This window comes from Somniosus microcephalus, chromosome 7 (genome assembly GCF_052327205.1).
Source record: "Somniosus microcephalus isolate GS21.2 chromosome 7, FLI_Smic_1.0, whole genome shotgun sequence".
NCBI lineage: Eukaryota > Metazoa > Chordata > Chondrichthyes > Squaliformes > Somniosidae > Somniosus > Somniosus microcephalus.
The window spans coordinates 254,274,972-254,295,782 of record NC_140993.1 but is presented as its reverse complement, the minus strand read 5'-3'; the positions used below and the strand labels follow the sequence as shown (position 1 = coordinate 254,295,782).

Sequence of the window (20,811 nt, the reverse complement as noted above, 5' to 3'; positions counted from 1 at the left end):
CCATCTTTCTTCCAGATTCATTTTACAATTCTTTGTACAGTACCTGATTTATCTGCACAGTTGTTTTGAAAATACTTGCTACAATATAAGCTGCTGCCAAAAGTCTATCAATAGTACTGCAGTGAGGCATCGTATAACAGTAGATGTAGTTATAGCAATAATTCATTCCTTTTTCTCAAGATGAGCTTTTCACTTGGGCGACGAGCAATTTGCCAGGCAACATGGCACATCAACAAGTTGGCATTAACTTCAGTCTGGCTGGTGTCTAATTCTTTCCAAACCTCATTCCTACACCAAACAGCATCAGTGTGGTCCAGTACTTTGAGAAATGAAAGCCAGTGGTCTCTGCATATATATGTATTGAAATCAGTGTAGTGGTTCAGCATAGACATTGTATCTACTTTGAATGGTACGGAACCAAGGGGGTAGATGGAGTTGCGATACAGATTAGCCATGATCCAATTGAATGGCTGAATGGCCTACTCGTGTTCAAAAAAAATGGTGGACCTGCTCAGCATGGTCCAGCCTCTCAAGTGGATTGAATATGATGCAACAACTTGAGGCCCTTCCAACATTAAACCGGATGCAGTAGCTGCTTAAACTGCCAACACTCATTGCTCTTGGAGCTTTAGGGAAATATTTTTGTTTAAGAAGTTTAGATTAGCCATGATTCTTACAGTAGGGAGCAATGTAGACTATGGACTCTTTTTAGACAATTCAGTCAAATACGTTAGTCGAAAATTAATGTTTAAAGCTGTAAATGTTGCTTTTGTTACCCAATATCGCAGATCTAAAATACTTATTGTTTTTTGAGTGAAAGTGTCAATTTAGTGCCAGTTGTTCATTATAGTGAACAGTTTAATTTTCTTTAGACTCTTCCTCACTGGATGGAGATTGCCAAGGTGTATTTTACAATTGTATCATTGCAGGTAGCAGAAAGAGGAGAGAGGGAAACCAATAGTCTGGTTGAATTTTTATCCAAGGGTGAAAGGGCATTGATTTAATTCACCAAATAATTCGGTCCCCCCCCCCCCCCCCCCACCACCACCAATTTTAATAGTGTACTTGACAATTCAGTTGTTTACAGCTTCCCTCCTTGTCCCGGTTTGTTTTTTTCCAAAGGGATTGAAACAAAAGTAAAAGAGTGGTTTGATTTAACATTCTAGATCTGTAGCAGCACCAGTTAAACATGTCCAGTTCAACTGCAGCATCCTTTTACAGTATTTTTTGAATCTCAACATAGCCCTGGACAAATGGAATAATTATCTCAAATAACCAAACTCATTTTGTAGACTATTGCTCCTCTCAATATTATTCCCAATTCTAATTGGGCTTGGGATGTTGTAAATGATCGAAAGAAATATATTACATTCCATTAAATATTATATGTGTGTGAGTTTGTTTTTTGCTGCTGCTGTTGGATAAAGATATTAAAACTGGAAAAGTTCTAGTATTGGAAAAAAAAATTTGACCCTGCCTTTCTCTTCCCCCTAGTACAGCAAATCAAAATCTTACTAATTCCAAAATTTGCCTTAAATGAGGTGGTGTTTTTTTTTTGCAGAGTTGTACAGCCTCACCAGCATCAGATGTTAGATGAAGATGAACTGCCTATCTCCAGTCAGAGTGAGGAGAAGCCTGGCCCATCACGGGCTGGAGGTCGGAAGCGTCAGCCTAGCATGTCTGAGACAATGCCCCTCTACACACTCTGCAAAGAGGACCTGGAGAGCATGGACAAAGAGGTGAGCAAAAAAAAAAATAGAAAGTGAACAGATTCAAATCAGATGGAAAAGTGATCATTTGCAGCGTTTGTGAGCGGCACTGGCCGTTTGTAATGGAATGATCAAGGCATGAAATTATGTTATTAAGAATTGAGCTTGATCAGTCCAGTTCTTCATTGTTTATAACAGAGTGGTATGAAATAAAAAATAATGTGCTGAAAGCCAGATCACACAATGTTTGGATACATAACTGCAATCTGCAGTCCAAAAGTAATTCACTGAGACATTTCAACCACACGATAAGGTGCTCTCTGGATAAATGTAAGTATTTGTTTATTTTTGTGCTGATCTCTTACAGTAACAATTTTAGATCCAATAGTTTTAAAATACTGTTGATGAAGCTAAGCTTATGTATGGAAGTAACTTATTTTGGATGGGGAATACACTAGTGTGTGTAGGTAGTTTTGAGTACTTGCAGAACAACTAGCTATTAATTTAAGAACAAAATCAGAATAGTAACTTTTTTATTAGCTAATAGTGCAGTTTGTTATTTGTGTAATCTCTTCCTGCCTTCAGAGCTTATAATAATACAGTTGAATATTTTGACGCAGTTTACTGTTGTAACTACATGTTTGAATTAACATGTAGAACATTATCATTTAGTTGCCACTGCTTTATTGTGCTCTGGTAACCTGTGTTACTCCCGGTTTGAATTAGTATATTGTACGCTTGGCTATGAACATTTTGTCATAGTATTCGTGCTTTAGTGGAGTTTCTGTCATGGTATAGGGGCTAATTTAATATTTGATAGTTTAATAGTCATAATATTAGACCTAATCAATAATCTTTGAAAATTAAAGGGCTTAAAGTATCAAACTTTTTACACAAACCTGGAACTGAACTATAAGTTGCACTGCTTAATGTATAGTGCATCAAACTCGTTGTCCTTTCACTTTCTCAACTGTTGATGTAGGTACTGTCATTTAAAACTAAAAGGATGCTTCCATAGTGATTCAATGCAATTCAGATTTGATTCAGTTGATGTATGCAACAAGACAGAAAGATACTGATGTTTAAAAAGTGCATTATCTTGCATTAATATAGAGCCCTTAAACAAAAGAATGTCTGAGCGTTTTAAAGGGGGAAAAAGAAGGATGCCAAGTAGGAGACAACAAAACACTGAGGGGAGACTGAAAGCCTGGCTTTTAAAAGGCATTTGAACGAAGGAAGAGGAGCTGCAAACAAAGCTGTTCAGGGAGAGAGTTCCAAAGTACAGGGGTCTAATGACTGTAGAATTGACTTTAATAGAGCAGGAGACGAGCAGAAATCTGGCATGGGAGGAGTGGAGGGTGCAGCTTGGGATGTATGACTGAACAAGTCCGTTCAGATAAAGTGGAGCGAGACCATGAGGGCATTTGTTCATTAGGACGAGGACGTTAGATTGACTGTGCTGGAGCCACGAGAGCTTGGCAAAATCAAGGGGTGGTGGCTGTGCTGGATTGTTCGAGAGGGGACGAAGACCTCTGAATTAACTAGAATTTGTTATGGCTGCAGAAGAGGAGGTGGGCGAGGAGAGCGTTCCAAAAAAAATTAATTCTCGAAGTGACGAAAGATGAGACTTTCAACACAGGAAAGGAGGAAGATGGGGCACAATGTTCCAGAAATAGAAAAGTCCATTCTTGGCGATCGACTGGACGTGGGCAGGAAGTCAGCTCCGGGTCAAACACAAATCGGAGTTGTGTACTACCTGGTTCAACCTGGATGAGCGGCTGGGGTTTGTGAGTGTGGGGGAGGGAACTTGACATTCCCTTTTGCTGAACAGGTGATCATAATTTCACATGGAAAAATTCCTGATGCAACATTTGCAAAGTTTCTTAAAATCACCGCTCTGGCTCAGATAGTATTTAATTGGCAGTTTAATTAATGGATTGGACATTTATTTGCTCTGGTGGAATTGCATCGATACTCTTAACATCAGTAACAACTATTATAGGTTTTCTCTGGGAATTTATTTTTTGAAGTGTGGGTCCTGTAAGAACAGAAAAAAATCAATACATTGTAAAATAGAATTGACTTCCTGTTGTAACTACAGTGTAGAATTTAGGCCTATTTTAAGGAAAGTTATAAATTAACAGCTAAATTGTGCAAAAGAGAGCAGACATAAAACATTGGAACTCTATCAGCTATGGTAATTAAAAGTATATTCCCTGTTTGGGCCCAGCTTTCAGTATAAATTACTATTTTAAGATACTTTACTGATCTCCTGTGATGTTGCTCATGGACGGTCTGAGGTTCAGAACATGGTTATGATGTTTAACTGCAACGCAGTCTAACCTCTTAAGGAACACTGCTCAGGTACCATCACAATTCACAACTCAAGTGGTGAGGAATGTAGAAATTCAATGAAGAAAGTAGGTAAACCTCCAAAGAGGAACTACTTGCGCACCTATGAAAACCACAAATCGAGCCTGAGGAGTCAACAACATTTACCAATAAAACAAAGAAAAAGACTGAATCAAATTGCTATAAATATTTTTGACATTTTTTGGCCGCCATCTTGGTTTCTGCACTAATTTTGTGAAGACATTGAAAAAAAACTTACAAAATTTACAAGATGATGATTAAATTTCTACAATAGCATTTTCTGATTCTGAACTGCCTAATATTCTTGTTTTCTGTCACCTCCGTGAGAAGCCTGATGCTTAAGTTTGTATTGGTTCACACAGATTTCACTGTCAGTTGAAGGAACTCAGCAGGGTTGCAGGCTGCGGCTTCCATTATGCATCAGTACCCAACACTTGAACCTTTTGTGATTTGACTGTAGAGTTGGCCATTCACAGAGCGTGGCAAGACTTGGGGGGGTGGAAATTCAGTTGTTTGCGCCTCCCGTTAGCGCCTTAAGAGGGCACTAATGGGGTGCAAGGCAACTAGCGCCCGGGCGCGACGATGTTTGCACCGCTCGTGAAATTAACTAGACATTTTGCAGCGGCGCTAAACACTACCGCTGCGATCTCTTGCACCGGCAGATCGTGACGTCAGTCGAGTGCGCAACGCCCCGGTAGCGCCCCGGACCGGATATTGAGTGGCGTCCCCTGCCTTACCGCCTGCCGCTAGCAACGACAGGTTGAGGGGAGCGTTTTGCAGTCAGAAAGGGACTGGGGGAGCGCTGTTTAAAGGCGACCGCTTCCTGCCTTTTTTTGTCGGTGACATTTGTGCACCACGCATTCTGAGAGAGAGAGAGACTTCTGGAGAGATTCAACGTTGTGTGAAGGAGTTTTGGGTACTGAGCAGCACTTTGCAGGTTGATTTTGATTTGCACTTCCTTGCTTCACCAGCGCTCTGAGGTAGCACCTCGCTCCTCGGCCTTTGCGCCTTAAGACACTTCCAGGGGCGATAAAAGCCAAGTTTGCCGTCGGAGGCGATAATTAGCGCCAGGCGCTAAAGTTTGCGCACGGCTGATAATGGCGCCCCAAGCGGGGCGATACTGAATTTTTCCCCCTTGCTGTTTGTAAGCCCCATCCTCTTCATTGGAACATTTCTGAGAGTGAAACCATTGAAATTTGTTTTTTTTTTTACATAAAACATCAGTACAAGGTGCAGCATGAACTGTTGGACCTTTTCTGAGTTAACTTTGAAAGCAAAGTTTGTATAGTATAATAATTCTGCAGCTACATTTGCAAAGTAGAGTAGGAGAGCTGAAAACAGATATAACTGAGTAGGAAGCTAGTTAATGGATAAAGACTCAAAGATTTTTATATTTTGAAGTTACATTTTTCATGTTTATTTTTCAAATTTAAAATGAACACCGTTCATATAACAGTATCAAGTATTAGGAGCACTGCACAATTGTTCAAATTCGGAGGGAAGTTTGCAATAAATGTCTTGAATTTAAACACTTAATTTTTGGTAACATCTAAGTGCTGTGGAAAATATATTTGATAAAGAAGGAAAAATGCAAATTTACCTGAAGTTTCAGACATTTCTTGGTGTTCACAGGAGGTGTGAGAGAACACATTTCTCTATTTATCTACTTGCAATAGGAAAAGAAAATTAATACTTATTTTCCAGGAACCAATCTGGGGGTGGGAAACCCATTTTCATCAGTGTCTTTGGAGAGCACTCTTACAAATTTATTTCCAAATCTTTTCAGTGGAGATGTGCTCCACTCTGCATGTTCACACACCAGCACCCGCCTCCCACAGCAGCTTAATCTGTGACTCACTGTGCACAGGGCCATAGTTCCAGCAATATTTGTACATTTCCTCAGCAACTAATGCTCTTTTTAAATGATCTGATAATTTTTAGAGGCTTTGAATTGTTGTTGGAAAGCCAAAGGTCAGCAATTACTTCAAAACCCATCGGGGAGAGGGAAAATAAACATTTCTTACGGTATTATAGACTCGGTACAAATAACCAATTTCGGTAGATGAAATATTTAATGAGTATAATTAAATGTATAACCAAAGTTTTGCTTTTCAAAAAATATATGTGCAAAAAGAAGTCGATGCCATACTCCTGTGGATGCAACTCCTACGTAATTGCAGAATTTGTAATCGGAATGTTTTCTGGCTATAACAGTTTAATTCTGCAGCCCCATTATCTGCAATTCAATTATTTTTTAAAATGTTGGGCGTTTCATCAAGCATACAGTCTCTAAAAGGTGCCAGAAGTGACTTGCTGTGACATTTCAAGCCCACTTACCTAGTTTATTGAGCTTATTCTCAAACTATTCAAAATATGTTTGGTTGAATGTAGAAGTTCTGAAAACGAATACATTTTATTTTAAATAGTAATGTTTTTGTTCGAGGCATGGCCTGCTCCTGCATACACCAGAAAAATGAATCTCCCAAGTTGTGAAATGGTCTCCATTCAGTTCAGTGCGGAACAGCCAAGGCACACAGAAAACCTTCTGGCGTGCCATCTCGTGACTTGATCTTTAAGGAAAAAGGAGTACATACTTAAACTAATCCTATACCCTTTAATCTTATTCTTAAACTGATATTTGTCTATATATGTTGTCAAGAGGTTAATTGACATTTCACTCACAATCTATTATATTGATCCAGTATTCTGTGGAGCAAAAATATCTGTCAATTTCTAGTCTAAATCAAGAGCCGTCAGTTTTTTTTACTCGTGTCTTCTGGTTCTAGGATCACAGTTTAACATTATTATCCATGCATTTCGTGCCCTTTTCCCCTCCTACTTTTTTTCTCTCTCTGGATCACACCGTAGCTTGCCCCCTCTTACTCCTCTGACACCTTCTCCTCCTTTCGCCTTGTTCCACTCCTCTTGCCTCCTTTAAATTCTTGTTCGCTACCGCCCACCCAAATACCACGCTAAGTCTCTCATTAAGATATCTTCACTATTTCCTCCCTCAGCCTCTGCACTGAGCAACTTCTCGTCGTCCGTGATTTCAATCTCCCATCTCAACTCAACATGCCCTGAGTTCACTGTTTGTCTTCATAACTTAGAACTCTAATAGTGCTTTTATACTGCGGTTACAGCGGCACAAAGGTAACTCATTAATTATGGAGTTGGGTCCTGACCTGAGTGTGAGACCCCAGCCTTATGGAGGATGCAGTCTCGCACTACTTGGGGTTGACACTGCAGGGCTGTATTAAACAGGTTTCAAAATGTGCTCTGAGGTTCCTGTAGAACCCCTGCACACTTCCTTTTTAAAGCTTACGCAGCATTTATTTAAATATATTGAGAGTTTCTTTTTATTAGTTCATGGGATCTGGGCGTCGCTGGCAAGGCCAGCATTTATTGCCCATCCCTAGTTGCCCTTGAGAAGGTGGTGGTGAGCCGCCGCCTTGAACCGCTGCAGTCCGTGTGGTGAAGGTACTCCCACAGTGTTGTTAGGGAGGGAGTTCCAGGATTTTGACCCAGTGACGATGAAGGAACGGCGATATATTTCCAAGTCAGGATGGTGTGTGACTTGGAGGGGAACTTGGAGGTGGTGGTGTTCCCATGCGCCTGCTGCCTCTGTCCTTCTAGGTGGAAGAGGTCGCGGGTTTGGGAGGTGCTGCCGAAGGAGCCTCAGCAAATTGCTGCAGTGCATCTTGTAGATGGTACACGCTGCAGCCACGGTACGCCGGCGGTGGAGGGATTGAATGTTCAAGGTGGTGGATGGGGTGCCAATCAAGCGGGCTGCTTTGTCCTGGATGGTGTCGAGCTTCTTGAGTGTTGTTGGAGCTGCACTCATCCAGGCAAGTGCAGAGTATTCCATCATACTCCTTACTTGCGCCTTGTAGATGGTGGAAAGGCTTTGGGGAGTCAGGAGGTGAGACACTTGTCGCAGAATACCTAGCCTCTGACCTGCTCTTGTTGCCACAGTATTTATGTGGCTGGTCTAGTTAAGTTTCTGGTTAATGGTGACCCCCCAGGATGTTGATGGTGGGGGATTCGGCGATGGTAATGCCGTTGAAGGTCAAGGAGCGGTGGTTAGATGCTCGCTTGTTGGAGATGGTCATTGCCTGGCACTTGTGTGGCGCGAATGTTACCTGCCATTTATCAGCCCAAGCTTGAATGTCATCCAGGTCTTGTTGCATGCGGGCATGAACTACTTCATTATCTGAGGAGTTGCGAATGGCACTGAACACTGCAGTCATCAGCGAACATCCCCTTTTTTGACCTTATGATGGAGGGAAGGTGATTGATGAAGCAGCTGAAGATGGTTGGGCCTAGGACACTGCCCCGAGGAATTCCTGCAGCGATGTCCTAGAGCTGTGATGATTGACCACCAACCACCACAACCATCTACCTTTGTGCTAGGTATGACTCCAGTCAGTGGAGAGTTTTTTCCCCGATTCCCATTGACTTCAGTTTTACTAGGGCTCCTAGATGTCACACTCGGTCAAATGCTGCCTTGATGTCAAGGGCAGTCACTCTCACTTCACCTCTGGAATGCAGCTCCTTTGTCCATGCTTGGACCAAGGCTGTAATGAAGTCTCGAGCTGAGTGTTTCTGGCGGAACCCAAACTTGGCATCAGTGAGTAGGTTATTGGTGAGTAAGTGCCGCTTGATAGCACTGTCGTTGACACCTTCTATCACTTTGCTGATGTTTGAGAGTAGACTGATGAGGCGATAATTGGCTGGATTGGATTTGTCCTGCGTTTTGTGGACAGGACATACATGGGCAGTTTTCCACATTGTCGGATAGATGCCAGTGTTGTAATTGTACTGGAACAGCTTGGCTAGAGGCGCGGCTAGTTCTGGAGCACAAGTCTTCAGCACGACAGCCGGGATGTTGTCGGAGCCCATAGCCTTTGCTGTATCCAGTGTGCTCAGCTGTTTCTTGATATCACGTGGAGTGAATCGAATTGGCTGAAGACTGGCTTCTGTAGTGGTGGGGACCTCGGGACCAGGCCGATATGGATCATCCACTCGGCACTTCTGGCTGAAGATGGTGGCAAACGTTTCAGCCTTGTCTTTTGCACTCATGTGCTGAGCTCCAGCATCATTGAGGATGAGGATATTCATGGAGCCTCTTACATAGAAAACATAGAAGATAGTAGCAGGAGTAGGCCATTCAGCCCCTCGAGCCTGCTCCGCCATTCAATGCGATCATGGCTGATCATCCAAATTCAGTACCCGGTCCCTGCCCTCTCCCCATACCCCTTGATCCCTTTAGCCTTAAGAAATATATCCAACTCCTTCTTGAATATATTTAATGTATTGGCCTCTACTGCCTTCTGTGGTAGAGAATTCCACAGGTTCACCACTCTCTGGGTGAAGAAATTCCTCCTCATTTCTCTTCCTCCCATTAGTTGTTTAATGGTCCACCGCCATTCACGACTGGATGTGGCAGGTCTGCAGAGTTTTGATCTGATCCGTTGATTGTGGGAATTGCTTAGCCCTGTCTATAACATGCTGCTTCTGCTTTTTAGCATGCATGTAGTCCTGTGTTGCAGCTTCCCCAGGTTGGCACCTCATTTTTAGGTACACCTGGTGCTGCTCCTGGCATGCTCTTCTACACTCCTTATTGAACCAGGTTTGGTCCCCTGGCTTGATGGTAATGGTAGAGTGAGGGATATGCTGGGCCATGAGGCTACAGATTGTGGTGGAATACAATTCTGCTGCTGCTGATGGCCCAAAGCGCCACATGGATGCCCAGTTTTGAGCTGCTAGATCTGTTCTGAATCTATCCCATTTAGCACGGTGGTAGTGCCACACAACACAATGGAAGGTGTTCTCAGTGTGAAGACGGGACTTCGTCTCCACAATGTGCGTTGGTCACTGCTACCAATGCTGTCATGGACAGATACATCTGCGACAGGTAGATTGGTGACAACAAGGTCAAGTAGGTTTTTCCCCTTGTGTTGGTTCTCTCACCACCTGTCACAGGCCCAGACTGGCAGTTATTTCAGTTATTTCCTTCAAGACTCGGCCAGCTCGGTCAGTAGTGGTGCTACTGAGCCACTCTTCGTGATGGACAGTGAAGTCCCCCACCCAGAGTACATTCTGTGCCCTTGCTACTCTCAGTGCTTCTTCCAAGTGGTGCTCAACATGGAGGAGTACTGATTCATCAGCTGAGGGAGGGCGGTAGGTGGTAATCATGCTTGATCTGAAGCCATGAGACTTCGTGGGGTCCGGAGTCAATGTTGAGGACTTCCAGGGCCACACTTTCCTGACTGTATACTGTTAAGTCTGTGTGCTATAGTGATAATTACTACACAGACTAAGAGAGTAAATTCAACAGGTCTTTACTGGTTGGAGGTAGGGACTATACTGAATACAATATTACTACACAGTGCTTATATACCGGTGTGGTCACCACCGGTATTACGTATACAGCAGCCAGAGAAAGTAGTACATCTCTTAAGGTGGAACAGGTTACATACACCACAATCCTCCCTTTTTAGCTTAACAGTCATATCCCCATTTAACATAACATCATAACATATATACATATATAACTTCAGGTATAACAGTTCAAAGGTTCAGTCTCTCAGGAGGCTTTCTGATGCGGCTTGGATAACGCCTCTCAGTAGTCTCTGATTCTTGTTGTTGAGGTGCCTCCTCTATTTGGTTTCCAATGTATTGGGTGTCATCATCATCAAGTATATTCCTTGCCGAGGTAGATGCTTCAGGTTCATTAACGTCTTCCACAGTTGTCTCTGTCACAGCCATGGGTTCGACCCTTGCTCTCGACTCTACCAGTTGATCCGCATGACGCCTTATCACATTATGACCAATATCTACTGTGTACATCAGAGGTCCTTGTCTGGCCCGAATTGTTCCGGACTGCCATTTTTCGTTTCCATAGCCCCTTGCCAACACTGGTTGTCCTACGTCGAAAGTTCGAGTGGTCTTGCTGTTAATATGCCGAAACTGTTTGTTTTCCACTTCCCTCCGCACATTTGGTTTTAACAAGTCCAACTTGGACCGCAACCTCCTGTTATAAAACATCATGGCAGGACTTTGGTTAGTCACTGCATGATCGGCGTTTCGATACGACATCAGGAACTTGTCGACCTTGTGTTGCAGCGGAATCTGATCATCGTTCATGGCCTTAATTGCCTTTTTGAATGTCTGGACAAATCTTTCAGCCAACCCGTTTGTCGCCGGATGATATGGGGCAGAGGTATAATGTTTTACTCCATTCTTCTTTAAGAATTGTCGGAATTCTTCCGATACAAACTGTGGTCCGTTGTCCGAACAGATCTGTTCTGGCAATCCGTTCCTTGCGAATATTGTTCTTAACACCGCAATTGTCTTTTCTGAAGTAGTGGTATTCATCTTGATGACTTCTGGCCATTTGGAATGTGCGTCCACCGCGATTAGGAACATGGAGTCCATGAATGGACCAGCAAAGTCAATGTGTACGCGTTGCCATGGGGCTGAAGGCCATTCCCATGGGTGTAGCGGTGCTATCGGAGGTGCATTTTGCACTTCTTGGCACCCAGCGCAGCTTTTCGTTAACTCCTCAATTTGTTGGTCAATACCCGGCCACCATACATAAGCCCTAGCAAGACTTTTCATTTTAACTCCCCCCAGATGACCTTCATGCAGTTCGTTTAAAACTCTTTCCCTTAACTTGGGAGGAATAATCACTCTTGTCCCGTACATCAAGGTACCATGGCAGACGGACAGCTGGTCTCGCCTTGCCGAAAATGCCGGTAACAGAGGATCACCCCGTGTTGGCCATCCTTTCACTGTCACCTCGTAGACTCTGGACAGTGTCGGATCGTTCCTGGTTTCTCTTTCAATGCTTGCATTGGTGACTGGTAAACACTCGATGATGGTCGAATGAAATAACTCAACAGGGTCAACTTTCGTCGTGTCTTCTTCTTCAGGTAGTGGCAGGCGCGACAGCCCATCAGCATTGCCATGCTGTTTCGTACCTTTGAATTCTATTTGATATTGATGTGCCCCTAGGAAAAGAGACCATCTCTGGAGACGCTGCGCTGTCATCACCGAAACACCCTTCTTAGGGTTAAAAATGGATACCAATGGTTGATGGTCTGTCAGAAGTGTGAATTTTTGGCCCTGCAGGTAATGATTAAACTTCTTCACTCCCCATACAAGGCTAAGAGCCTCCCTATCGATCTGCGCATAGTTGCGCTCAGCGGAGGTCAATGATCTGGATGCAAACGCGACTGGCCTTTCCGTGCCATTTGGCAACTTGTGTGAGAGTACTGCCCCAATACCATATGGGGAAGCATCACAAGCCAACCGAATAGGCAGTGTCGGGTTGAAGTGAGCCAACACTTCCTCTGAGGTGATCAATTCTTTGCTTTTGTGAAATGCCTTCTTACAGTTTTCGCCCCATTCCCATGGTACCCCTTTCTGTAAAAGAGCGTTTAACGGGTGCAGTACCGTGGATAGATTTGGCAGAAATTTATGGTAATAGTTAATTAATCCTAGAAACGACCTCAACTGAGAGACATTCTCCGGAGCGGGAGCCTTCACAACTGCCTCAATCTTGTCAGGAGACTTATGAAGCCCCTCCCGGTCAATGACATGGCCACAGTACGAGATCCGCTTCTGGAAGAACTCACATTTCTGCCGATTTACTCTAAGTCCATACTCTTTCAGTCTGTTGAGCACCAGTTCCAAGTTTGCGAGATGTTGTTCATCACCATCACCTGTGATCAGAATATCGTCCAGGTAACATTGTGTGCCTGGAATTCCCTGTAATACCTGCTCCATGGCCCTCTGCCAAATTGCTGGAGCCAATGCCACTCCAAAAACCAGCCTGTTGTACCGGTACAACCCTCGATGCGTGTTGATCGTGAGGTATTGGTGTGACTCTTCCTCAACCTCCATCTGCAAGTACGCTTGCGCCAGGTCTATCTTGGTGAAGTGTTTCCCGCCAGACAATGAAGCGAAAATACCCTCAATCCGTGGAAGCGGATACTGCACCGTGTGAAGCACCGGATTAACGGTGATTTTGAAATCTCCACAGATGCGAACCTTCCCTGGATCTCCTGGCTTGTTGCTCGCAGGACGTTTCATAACGGGAACAATGGGCGTAGCCCACTCACTCCAATCTACCTTAGACAGTACACCTGAACGTTCTAGTGCTTCCAGTTCCGCTTCAACAGTAGGTCGTATTGCATAGGGTACCGGTCTGGCTTTAAAAAATTTTGGTTGTGCATGTTCATCAATCTTGATGTTTGCCGTAATTCCTCTCAGTGTTCCCAGTCCCTGCTGGAACACCTCTTTAGCATCATCCAATATTCTGGACAATCGTTTAGGTTTGACATCTGTTTCCCCGGAATCTACCGTTAGTGCCTTCAAGGAGTGCCAGTCCATATTCATTTTCCTAATCCACTCCCGTCCTAGTAGTGGTGGACCTCCTTCAGGTAGCACATATAAGTCCATTACTTGGCTTCCTTCGCCCTTGTGGACCACTTCTACCTCTATTTTTCCGATGGGGTACACTCTTTGCCCCGTGTAAGTTTTCAATATAATCTCCGTATCCTGTAGGGGAATATGTTGGAATAACCTTCTGTAATCTTTCTTATTCATGACCGTCAATGCCGATCCAGTGTCCAATTCCATTTTTACTTGGACTCCTGCTATCTGAAGAGTGACCCAAATTGTCTGGAGATCTGCATCCTTACCAACGTTGTGTACTCTTAAGCTATCCAGTTCATTACTGCTAGTATCTGAATCTGACTTCTGCTCGGTCAAACTGTTCTTTGTCACCTTGTGTACTTTTGCGTATTTTCCTTGCGGTGACTTTTTGTTGCTGGTCTTCTTTCCTGACCGGCATACTTTAGCTATGTGGCCAAGCCTGCCACACGTTCTGCATTCTTGGTTTTTAAACCAACACTGGTTCTGATCGTGCGTTGTCTTTCCACAACGATAACATTTGACAGAACTCAAACCCAATTTGTTTGTACCGAGTTCCGGTGACCGTAGCTGCATTACTGCCGTGCCTCTCGCTGCGGCTTCGTGTGCTGCTGCCATAGTGACCGCCTTCTCAAGCGTCAGCTCATTCTCCTCGAGCAGTCGCTTTTGTGTATCCTGTTTAAATAAACCACACACAAATTTATCTCGTAGTGCCTCTGTCAGTCCCGTTCCAAACTGACAATATTTTGCTAGCTTACGTAATTCCATCAAATATTCAGCATTGCTTTCATTCTGCAGCTGCCTTCTGTCGTAAAATTTAAATCGTTCTGCTAGCATCAGCGGCGTGGGGTTTAGATGATTTTTCAGGACAGTAACAATCTCATCGAACGTCTTATCCACCGGTTCATCTGGTGATAACAGGTGTTTCAATTGCCCGTATGTCTTCGCACCCATTAAATTTAATAATGTTAGTGCTTTATCTGCATCAGGAATTTTATTTGCCGTACAATAATTTTGTATGCGTTCTACATACATGGCCCAATCTTTGATGTCACTATCAAAGGTATTAATGTTCCCATGTTTAGGCATCGTTGCAATTTATTGTATTTTTATGTTATCCAAGATGGCGGCTTCCCGCTCTTTGTCGTCGTCCTCCGCCCACAAAATGGCGGTTTTCCCACGCTTGGCGGTCTTCAACCGTCCCCCGACGCTGTCTCCGCTTCACCGCGGCTCTCGCGCCTTCAGTTTCCCCAGACGCTGCGCCTTTTAGCCCGAATGCGGCCCTTATCTCCGGTCGCGATCGATGTCCCCGCGCTGCGCCTCTCGCTCGAAAGCGGCCCGGCCCTTATCTCCGGTCGCGATCGATCTCACCGCCCTTATTCCTCCGTCTTCCCAGCCCCGTCTGTACAGCCAACGCGGTTGACTTTCTGTCGCGTCGCTGCCCGGCTTACCCACCACCGAGGTAGAAGAAGAAAGCTGACAGTCGCTGATGGAGGCTTCGAGGTCAGGATGTCTTCTGCACTCTGGTTTCTCGATGCCTGCCGCTCGACGTGTCTTCCAGTAGGGTGATGAGGGTAGAAACCTCTCTTCGACGTCCTGTCTGTGGACGAAGCCGCCGTGGAAATAACTGCCACAGGGTAAGACTCGGACTCGTCGCCACTGTTAAGTCTGTGTGTTATAGTGATAATTACTACACAGACTAAGAGAGTAAATTCAACAGGTCTTTACTGGTTGGAGGTAGGGACTATACTCAATACAATATTACTACACAGTGCTTATATACCGGTGTGGTCACCACCGGTATTACGTATACAGCAGCCAGAGAAAGTAGTACATCTCTTAAGGTGGAACAGGCTTAAGTTCTCTTAAGGTGGAACAGGTTACATACACCACATATACCACTGCCGCCAGCCCTGGTGGATCTGTCCTGCCGGTTGGACAGGACATACCCAGGGATGGTGATGGACGAGTTTGGGACATTAGCTGAAAGGTATGATTCTGTGAGTATGACTATGTCAGGCTGTTGCTTGACTAGCCTGTGGGACAGCTCTCCCAATTTTGGCACAAGTCCCCAGACGTTGGGGAGGAGGACGTTGCAGGGTCACTGTGGCCACTCCCACCCATGCTCATACATTTACATTTTAACGGCCAGGAGTTTTACATTGTCTAAGGCTTGTGTCTCCTGACCAGGAGAATTTGAATCCGAGCCAGGCAGTATATGCAAGGTTCTTCCTACCTAGAACCCGGAACGAACCATTGGTCTCGTACCTTAAGCCCTCGATTTGTTCTTGTTGCTCTTTAAGTTAGGGTGCTTAAAATTGTATGCAACATTACAAATCTAGCCAACAAGTTATACAGCATTAGTTCTGGATATTTATGAATGTTAAGTAATTACACTCATCCTGTTCCACCATTGCAAATGGCAAACAAAAGTAGTGAGCCGATCTAGTTCAGTGACAGAGCGCGTGCTTTGCATGTACCATTTTTTGTTTTCAAGTCCTACATAATCCAGGGTGCATTTAGGATTAGAAACAATCTTTGCCTATGAGAATATTTGCAGAATAAGTGAAAAGGAGGACTTTTTGTGTAGTCCAACAGCAACTTGCATTTACATAGCGCCTTTAACGTAGTAAAACGTCCCAAGGCGTTTCACAAGAGTGTTATCAAATAAAAGTTGACATTGAGCCACATAAGCAGATATTAGGACAGCTGACCAAAAGCTTGGTCAAAGAGGTAGGTTTTAAGGAGCGTCTTAAAGGAGGTCAGCGAGGTAGAAAGATGGAGAGGTTTAGGGACTAGGCAGCTGAAAGCACGGCCGCAAATGGGGGATCGATTAAAATTGGGGATGCGCAAGAGGCCAGAATTGGAAGAGCGCAGAGATCCTGGAGGATTGTAAGGCTGGTGGAGATTACAGAGATGAGGAGGGGCGAGGCCAGGGAGGGATTTTTATAAACAAGGATGAGAATTTTAAAATTGAGGCCTTGCCCAATCAAAAGCCAATGTAGGTCAGCAAGCACAGGGGTGTTGGGTGAACGGGGCTTGGTGCGAGTTAGGATACGGGCAGCAGAGTTTTGAATGAGCTCAAGTGAGATCAGATGAGGGAGTCTCCTAAGCCTGACTAAGTTTGCTATCTACAAGTGCAGAATGTGTAATATTGAACCTTTGTTCATGCCTGGATGAACCTTGAGCACCAGCATGCCATGTCTGCTGACTCACTGGATGCCTTCAGTGGGCAACGCATGGGATGTTGTGAGAAAGAAAGAAGAACTAACTTGCATTTATATAGTGCCTTTCACGACCTCAGGGCACCCCAAAGCCCATGAAGTACTTTTAAAGTGTAGTTAACTGTTGTAATCACAGAATCACAGAAAGCCCACAGTGCAGATAGAGGCCATTTCGGCCCATCGAGCCTGCACCGACACATATCCCACCCGATCCCTGTAACCCCCCGTATTTAATCCCCCTAACACTAAGGGTCAATTTATCATAGCCAATCAACCTAACCTGCACATCTTTGGACTGTGGGAGGAAACCGGAGCACCCGGAGAAAACCCACGCAAACACGGGGAGAATGTGCAAACTCCACACAGACAGTCACCCGAGGCCGGATTCGAACCCGGGTCCCTGGCGCTGTGAGGCAACAGTGCTAACCACTATGCCACCGTGCCGCCCTAATGTAGGGAAACGCAGCAGTCAATTTGCGTACAGCAATAAAATAAATGATCAATTAAACTGTTTCAGTGATGTTGGTTTGGGGATAACTGTTGTCCGGGACACCGGGAGAACGCTGTGTCAGCTGTTGAGTCAGAAGGTTTTGGGTTCAAGTCCCACTACAGGGACTTGAGCACAAAAATATGGGCTGACACGCCCAGTGCAGTACTGAGGGAGCGCTGCACTATCGGAGGTGCTGTCTTTCGGATGAGACGTTAAACCGAGGCCCCATCAGCCCTCTCAGGTGGACGTAAAAGATCCTATGGTACTATTTTGAAGAAGTGCAGGGGAGTTATCCCCGGTGTCCTATCCAATATTTATACCTCAATCATCATCACTAAAACAGATTATCCGGTCATTATCACATTGCTGTTTGTGGGAGCTTGCTGTGTGCAAATTGGCTGCCGTGTTTCCTACATTACAACAGTGACTACACTTCAAAAAGTACCTCATTGGCTGTAAAGCGCTTTGGGATGTTCAGTGGTCGTGAAAGACGCTATAGAAATGCAAGTCTGTCTTTGTTTCTTTCATTCTACTCTTCTTTGACGGCCACCTGAGAGGGCAGGCGGGTTTAATGTCTCATCTGAAAGACGGCACCTCCGCCAGTGCAGTACTCCCTCAGCACTGCACTGGAGTGTTAGCCGAGATTATGTGCTCAAGTCCCTGGAGTGGGGCTTGAGCCCACAACTTTCTGACTCGAAGGAGGGTGCTACCAACTGAACCACAGCTGACACTTTTTGTATTAGTTGCCTAATCTTAGTCTTTTTCATTTTGTTTTGTTTTCTCCCTGCATTTAAAGTGGTGGTCTCTCTGTAAAAGGGGGGTGGGTGAGGGACCTGCTGAGGTGGCTCCATGGATTGGGCTTTGTCTAACCCCACATTTTATAAGCTCATTTAGAATGAGACTTGTTCACTGTATAAACATGAGAGATTGAAAAGAAAAAAATCTGCAAATACTGTGGCTTAGAAATTCAGTGGGCTGCGCCACCCGTTAGCGCCTTAAGAGGGCGCTAAGTGGGTCGGAAGCCACTGAACACGCCTCCCGCTAAATTCAGTGGGACGCTAATTGCGGCGCTAGCCGTTAGCGCTGCGCCACCACCGATGACGTCATCGGTGTGCGCAGCGCCCCGCTAACGCCCCGATCACGATATTTAGATGCGCCCCCTGCTTTAACGCCGGACGCTATTTGCGATTAGTTCAGGGGGGCCTATCTGCGGCGGTAGAGGCGCTAATTAAAGGAGAGGTGCGGGGCGGCCATTTTTTTTTGCTGGCCGTCTGCCAGCACCTCTCCGCGCTGCTGTCCACAGCCTCCTGAGCACCCCCCCCCCCCCCCCCGTGGAGTGCCGACTGCGTTCCAAGAGCCCTGCACTTCTCCTTGGTGCCGGGCTCTTTTGCCGGCACTCGCGATCCTCGATCGCGCTGCACAAGGCCCCTCCCCTTTAAGAAGGGGAGGAAGGCCTGCAGTACCGCATCGCGCCGTGCCGCAGCGTGTGGCGCTGCGGCACGTTGCGCAGCGATATTCAGTTGTAGTGCCCCAAGAGGGATGCGGGGCGCCTCCAGCAGCGCCATGCTTCCCTCTGGGGCGCGCAAACTGAATTTCCGGCGGGCGACCGCGACTGCTTCCGGGGCGCTACTTTTAGCGCCCTGGCGAGGCTGGCGCCCCAAACTAGGCCTGCGAGGCTGGAATATAAAAGTGATAAAGTTGGAAGTACACAGCAGTTAGGTCAACGTCTACAATGGGATAAAATGTTTTTTTATTTTAGGCATTAAAACCTTTGTGAAAGCTCTTCAGATGACGCGTCTACACTCAAAATGTCAACTTAGCTTTTTTATTTCATTTTTCAAACTTGTTTCCTGTTCCGCAGTGCATTACCTTACCATTTAACCACATTAAAATCTGTCTGCAATTCCCTCACAATCCGTTTAATTTGGCAAGATCCCTTTGAATGTCTTCAGTCGCTCTTATATTATATACTTTCCTACAGAGCTTGGTATCATTGGCACTTATTAGTCAAAAAGTGCTCTCCAACGTCCTATTTTTATTTCTCAAGTATTCTCTGTTTTCTCTTCTGTTCTTCTTTCCTTAAAAATTCTTTGCTCGCTGTACTGCAGAATTCTTTAATCTGTTGATGCCCTGTAACTGCGACCCTTGTTCACAAAGCCCCTGTTTTAATGTCTTTAGTCTCATGATTAGTTAGAGACCTTTTAGTTGCCTCAAAACTCAATGTTTTATTGAATGCATTTTTTTGCCTGCATCTACCGTATATTCTAGAGTCTAGATTCGGATCAGCCATGATCCTATTGAATGGCGGAGCAGGCCCGAGGGGCCGTATGGCCTACTCCTGCTCCTACTTCTTATGTTCTTATATTTGAATTTCCCAATCAGGTTTCAGCCTGAAACAGCTCTAATCGAAGTTCAAAAAGGACATCCTCTGTGACTCTGACCGTGGTGCTTTTTCCCCTCCTTGACTTCTGCAGCTTTTGATATGGTCAGCCACACCATCCTCCTCCAACGTTCCTCCTCCATTGCCTAGCTCAGTGGAAGCATCTCCAGCAATGGCTTCTCTTCTGATGCCGCACCTATGCCTCCAGGCTCTCCCAAGGATCTATCCCTGGCCGCCTCCTCTTCCTCATCTCCTTGTTGCTGCTTGGCAACATCATCTGAAGATACGGGGATAGCTGCCTCTGTATCGTCAGACTGCTTGTCCAACATGCAGTCCTGGATAAGCTGCAACTTCCTTTACTTAAATATTGGGAAGACTGACGCCAATGTCTTCTGCCCCCGGTACGAATTGCACACCCTTTCCACCGATTCTTCTCCCCTCCCCAGCCACTGTCCCAGGTTGAACAGACTGCATGCAACCTTGATGTCCTTTTTGACCCTGAGCTGAGCTTCTGACTCCTTATCCTTTCCATCACAAGGACTGCTAACATTTCCTGCCTCACCCATTTGCTGCTGAAACTGTCATCCATTCCTTTGCCACCTCCAGACTTGACTACATTGACTTCTGGTCCCCATCACCCCCAGTTTAAAACGTCTTCATGGCCTCACCCCTACCTATCTCTGTAACTTCCTCCAGAGCTCTCCGACTCTGGCCCCTTCCTTTGCCCCGCCATTGACAGCTGTGCCTGCAGCTGCCCAGGCCCTGCAGTCTGGAATTCCCTCCCTAAACGGCTTCACCACCCACTCCTCCCTTAAGACCCTTCTTAAAAACCCACCACATTAACCAAGCTTTTCGCCATCCCCTCCTCATATCTCCTCCTTTGGCTCGGCAGTCCATTTTCGTCTGATTACGCCTCTGATGTTTTTCCCCATTAAAGTTGTTGTTTAAATTTTGTACAAACATCCAGCTTTTAGAACGCCAAACATTTGTAACCAATTTGACCAGTTTCTCTATGTATTGGAGCTCCTTTCAGCAAGTAGGCTTCTCAGCAGCTCGGAAAGTAAGCTGTATCCGCACTCAAAGCCCCTGGGCATAATGCAGGAAACTTTTTTTTATCCGGGACCGACGTGGTGCCGGTTCATCAAAAATTCCGGATAACCGAAAGCTATAGTAAAAGATACGGAGAGCTGAGAGCTC

At 45.2% G+C, this 20,811-nt stretch overlaps 1 protein-coding gene across 3 annotated transcripts in view; it reads left to right on the top strand.

Moving 5' to 3' along the window:
- The window catches only part of ctdp1 (CTD (carboxy-terminal domain, RNA polymerase II, polypeptide A) phosphatase, subunit 1), a 352,671-nt gene that overhangs the window by 155,417 nt on the left and 176,443 nt on the right, over positions 1-20,811 (top strand). For all 3 annotated transcript variants that reach the window (XM_085993625.1, XM_085993627.1, XM_085993626.1), the window contains exon 12: positions 1,562-1,739. In XM_085993625.1, coding sequence (XP_085849751.1) covers positions 1,562-1,739 — 178 coding nt within the window. The remainder of the gene's footprint in view (positions 1-1,561; positions 1,740-20,811) is intronic.